Source organism: Nanorana parkeri, unplaced genomic scaffold (genome assembly GCF_000935625.1).
Source record: "Nanorana parkeri isolate BGI_ZX_2015 unplaced genomic scaffold, ASM93562v1 scaffold4, whole genome shotgun sequence".
Classification (NCBI taxonomy): Eukaryota; Metazoa; Chordata; class Amphibia; order Anura; family Dicroglossidae; genus Nanorana; species Nanorana parkeri.
The window spans coordinates 4,312,770-4,318,307 of NW_017306272.1; the positions used below are offsets into that span (position 1 = coordinate 4,312,770).

The 5,538-nt window shown below is 41.3% G+C and overlaps 1 protein-coding gene across 1 annotated transcript; it reads right to left on the reverse strand.

The window, feature by feature from the left end:
• Positions 1-1,632: 1,632 nt before the first annotated feature.
• Positions 1,633-5,262, reverse strand: EVX1 (even-skipped homeobox 1). The gene is given in 6 exon segments (XM_018573297.1): positions 1,633-2,157; positions 2,356-2,597; positions 4,390-4,781; positions 4,825-5,029; positions 5,032-5,107; positions 5,188-5,262. Coding segments are annotated over 6 exon segments (1,515 nt in total).
• Positions 5,263-5,538: the final 276 nt, after the last annotated feature.

The following is a 5,538-nucleotide window of genomic DNA, read 5'->3' on the forward strand; positions in this document are numbered from 1 at the left end:
CACTATCAGGAAGAACGTTAGAGTGTAATGGAATATTCACAGCTGAATATTTATCTGCTAAGCCCTTCAACCTATCCGACTTTTTTTATTGAGTCGGAGATTTACATACACAATACCAAAACTGATAATTCACTGCTGGAAACCTGACAAGGAAAGTAAAGCTTTTTCTACTTGGCTTATGTGTGATCTATCCTTTTTATAAACGTTGTTATAATGTGTATAGTGTGAAGCCAGATTGCTACAGACAAAAGCAAACGTCATATTTATGTGTTGGTATAATGGGAAAATATGCAGGTAAAGGCATTCATCCATGTATTACAACTAACTGGAAATCACCCTTATTCTACATCAATAAACAAAATAATTTATATTATTCTACTAAGACCAATGAGATCTTTAAGAGAAGTAATTACAATTTGTCCTTGTGGTTAATTTTATTGCGAATTTCAGCAGATTACTTTAACAGTGTTTATTATGTTGTTGTTGTCATTTTTTTTTATCATTTTGGACGGTGCTGAAAATCATTTTTACAAACAAAACAAACAGACAAAAAAAAAAAAACCCCAGAAACATTCTTGGCAATGGAATGCCCTACCCACTCCTGAAACACGTCAAAGGACATCAAACGTTAGGCAGGTAGACATTTCCATTTGAGCTTCACATGTGCAACAAAAGCAAATATAAATAAACAAAGGACATGTAAACTGAACATCCCTGATCATCAAGTATGGACCACAACATAGATATAAAAATATAAATAGAATAAAAGTATTAACGAAAAGCCACATTGTGAATTAGTGTAGATTCGTACCCAAGCATAATGGATGGAGACTGTTAACAGTGTGCATGTGCACTAATTTGCAGAGGAGGGTGCCTGTCTGCAGAGCTTTGGCGACATAATCCCTTCCCTATGCGGCTTGTTAAGGACTAGCAGAAGGCTTGCACTCTGGGAAAATTATTATACATCCGGAAAGGTTCTTCTTACATATACATAATTTGATAATTTAATCAGTGTGCTCACTTTTCAGCAGCTGAGGATAAACCATTGCCATTCCTTATACAAATCTTGTAGTTCTCTGTATGGCTCAGACATAACCCCAAACCCAGTGTTTGATCAAAAATTAAAATGAAAAAAAAAAATGTGAGTGTGAAGTACAAAGACTGTGAATGTCTGAAAAAGAACCCATTCATAAAATGTGCCAGATATTGGTGGTTGGGTAAAGAGGCAGCTACATTGTAAAGTAACAATGTAACATCTTAATACTGTTTTGTTGATACTTAAAAATGTATTTTGTACATTTGGGGAAAAAACACATTAATGACCTTGTTGTTCTGCGTTAACTTAATATTCAAGTATCCCAGCATGGTAATCCTAAAATCTACACACCTCTGCCATTTTTTGTTACTGACATAGAATAAACAAAATTGTGGCAATGCCTATAAAATAATCGTTCTTTAAAAGTAGTCCTTTGTCTTCTTGAAGATATGAACTAATTTTATAGTAAAGTCATTGATCTGGAGAGGAAAGCTTGTGACAACCTGAAAGGTCCCAGAATGCCACCTCTTGGCATGGTGTCCAAAAAGACATTGGTAAGGTAGGTAGCTCAGTCAGCAGGAGAAGGTAGGTCCATCTTATCTGGTCAGTGGTACCTCCTCTCTCTGGTCAAGAGGGACAGATGATTTGCTCAGGACTGAAGGGGTAAAAGTCAGGAAGGAGTCTGATCTTGTAGAGGAGGAGCAGGTAAAGTCAGAGCCTGCAGGCCTTTGTGCTAGCCCATTGGAAGAACTGGTATGGCATGCCAAGCAGGAGCAAGGGTTACCCCCAGCACCAAGTCCATGAGCAGGTGTAGCATAGATGGATGGGTGTCGGAATGCACAGAGGAGTTCTGGTCTAGGATAAGGGTGAGAGAGGACTCTGAATGTATCCAGTGGTCTCAATGGTGAGCTGAAGGGGGTGGCAGCTGAGGCTGGAGTAGTGCCAAGGCCCATGTGAGAGTAGTAAGGAAGAGGTAGGTGAGATGGGAAGGGGTAAGGTAGATTGCCAGTGGCAGCTGCGTGGCTCATCATATAGGTGTAGAATGCAGGGTCTGCTGGGTGAGGCCAGGTCATTGCCAATCGCTGTCGCTTGTCCTTCATCCTCCTGTTCTGAAACCACACCTGTGAACAGAAAACAACATATTTAGGGTCAGCCGTCAGAACAATAATTAATGTGGGACCATATCCTAATCTACTCATTAGGGAATCAGTATATATGCCCTTCAATATATTCGCCAAAAAAGCAGAACTCTAGCTCAAATTAAGTGTGAAGATCTTAGATTGCTCCATACACATGGACCCCTCAAACTGAAATAATACCTTGATGGTGGTCTCTGGCAGGTTCAAGGCTGCAGCCAGCTCACATCTTCTGGGCCTGGACACGTAGTTCTCCCGGTAGAACTCCTTCTCTAGGCGTGCTATCTGCTCCCTGGTGAAGGCTGTCCTGTATCTGCGCATCTGGTCCCCAACACAGGACAGAGAACTCTGAGATCCTCCGCTTCCTTTGGATGAATCGCTGCCATTCTGGACAGGGCTGCCCCCCATGCTCTCCGAGCACTGGCCTGCACAGAGGGAACACATTGCATTAATTCCATTCATCACCTGCCTAAACCTTGGTGACACTTTTACCAGCAACGCCTCTGTACCCTTCATGGGCACCAAAAGCCACCATTCAAACCGGAAAAAAACCCTAACCCTAACCCTAAGATGTTCTACTTTTTTTTACAAATGTGCTAGGAAACTAATTATTCTACTAAAATAAGTCTTTAATGTACACATTAAAAAGGCCCATACTGAAATATTGGTACATTTAAATAATTCAGTCCAACAAAAACATTGGCTTTCGGAATGCACATCATAAATAGCTCTCATAGACCATCAGGTTATCTGGCTGTGGGTGCAGCATGTGAGATGGTTCCCCAAGCAGTGTAGCAGCAATGACAGGTCTATGTGGAACTGTAAGATCCCTCATCGGTCGTAACCCCTAAATTAGCGTGCATGTACCAATTTCACACTAATCTGTCCAGGCGGCCATGCAATTCAGCAATCTATCTGCTGTGCAATAAATTATGGATAACAACAACCCGAATAGATGTCTTGTAATGAAGATACATGTCCATTATACCGGGCCAGCTTGTAAATATAAAGCAGATGAACAATGCACAGCTATGTGTCTTCATAGTCATTACTATCAGTTCAAAATGCCCGTCAGAAATTTAAAAAAATGACGTTAGAATGGTTGTTGGTGAACACAAAGGACATTTGTAGGCTGCTTATTGAAGGGTCGGAGTGAGCAAGGTGTGAAATCTACCTGGGCTCCTCAAAGTCACGTCTGGGCTATGGGAGGGTCATTTGACTTGTGTCCTTTCAAATGCAGCCTAGACTTTTTGTGTCGGACACCTGAGCCTTCTTTTAACATCTCAGAGACAATTTGTGAGCTGGCGCCAGCTTCTTGTGAAAGTCAGTTGCTGCTTGGGGTCTGCGAGGAGGGGCATGCAAAGCAGTACCTAGGCAGGAGACTCCAAACCCCATGGCATTGTCTTTATGGTTACCTATACACAACGGCCCAGACAAGCTTCCTCATCCTAATCTTTGATCTCTGACACAGGCGAAGGTGTCAAACGACCTACAGAGGCCAGCATGATCCCAGGACTGAAACGTGTCTATCTTCCTGATATACACTGATTCTAATATTTAAAAAAAAAAAATGAAATTAGGTAAAGCTGTGCTGTGCAAGATGGTTGGTGGCATGGTCCTGTAAGTGTATGGTCATCCTCAACATCTCTGTAAACCATCACTTACTGTAGATTCAGCATGCATAGCTGGGCACAACTAACCTACATATTGTTTCTAAACCATTTCCTCAAAAATATTTTAAAAGAGTCAAAAATATTTTCAAGCCTACATCCTGTCCAGAAAATAAAATAAGCATTTGTATGTGTGTTTATACAGTCAGGGAATATTGCATAGGTTGTGCACCATAGGCTGAATAAGATAGATAGATAGATAGATAGATAGATAGATAGATAGATAGATAGATAGATAGATAGATAGATAGATAGATAGATAGATACTATATATGTATAGGCATGAGCAATAACTGAAGAAATGAAGGATTGGGTAGAAGACAGACAGATAGATAGATAGATAGATAGATAGATAGATAGATAGATAGATAGATAGATAGATAGATAGATAGATAGATAGATAGATAGTATATATGTATAGGCATGAGCAATAACTGAAGTAAAGAAGGAATGGGTAGAAGATAGATAGATAGATAGATAGATAGATAGATAGATAGATAGATAGATAGATAGATAGATAATATGAAGGGTGGCAGTGACCCTGTACCTTTGCTGTGCTGGTAGTCACTGCTGGCCGTAGTGCAGTCCGGGGTGCAGCTGACTTCGATCTCCTCATAGAAATCCGATTCGGTGTCGGAACTGCTGTGATGCCCTTTACCAGATAGGGAGTCCGCATGAGGCGACGAGAAGCGCAGCGCTGGCGATCTGCTGTCCGCTCTTGTCCCTGATACAACTTCCACTTCCTCCTCAGCTCTCTCCCTGGATTCCAAGGGGCCAGATCTAGGGCTCAGGCAACTTCTAGGAAGCATTTTCTCCTGCGGCTCGTGAATGGGGCTTCCTACTGTGCCCGACAAATTAGACATTCTCTTGCCAACTAGAGTGCCAAGTTGACCTCCCTCCAGGAACATGACCATCTCCTTTCTGGCTTCCATTGTTTCTCTGAGTCAGCCAGGGAGGACTAGTGCTGGCAGCAGAGACAGGCAGATGAGCAATAGAGAGATGCAGCTGACCCTGTGCTGCTTGCACTCTTCTGTGCTATACTGGCTCTGGGAGGGATCACCATTGCCCTCTTCTTTCTAAGCTGTCATCCTTAATGGTGCAATCGTCATTACAGTACCACTGCTGACGCCACTCATTGATTGCTGCTGGATAAATAGCAACGTCCGCCACCTTAAAGATGAAAGGAAAGCCGGAGCTAATGGTTTATGGTACTGATGCACCAGATGAACAAGGATGATGCAGAAAGTGTGAACAAAGATATACATCTGGAAACAAACAGGGACAAGAGTATCGTGCACTGTGCTGAGTGTTCCAGAGGGAACTCTCAGCACCTTATAGCTCTCACCCTTTCTTTCACCCGATAATTAAGTATGCTTTTAGTTATTTCTTTCTTTGTTGCATAATTCATCAGAGGATCCATCATTTCCATTTTTTTGCCTTTATATTTTTTTTAGCATAGAAGAGTAATTCTTCTAAGGTAAATGCACTTTATGTGTCACTTAGTGCCACAACTGTCCTTTTTATTTCCACTTATCTCTTACAAACTTTTCTTTCCTGTTTTTTACTTTTCCTGGTGGAAATAGTCTGGTCACCTCTCAAGAACTTTATTTCTGCATTGCTGAAGATTCTCCTGCTCCTCTTTACTGTTCTTCCTAAATACTGAAACAAGTATATTTTTGTATTATTTTCTTCAGAT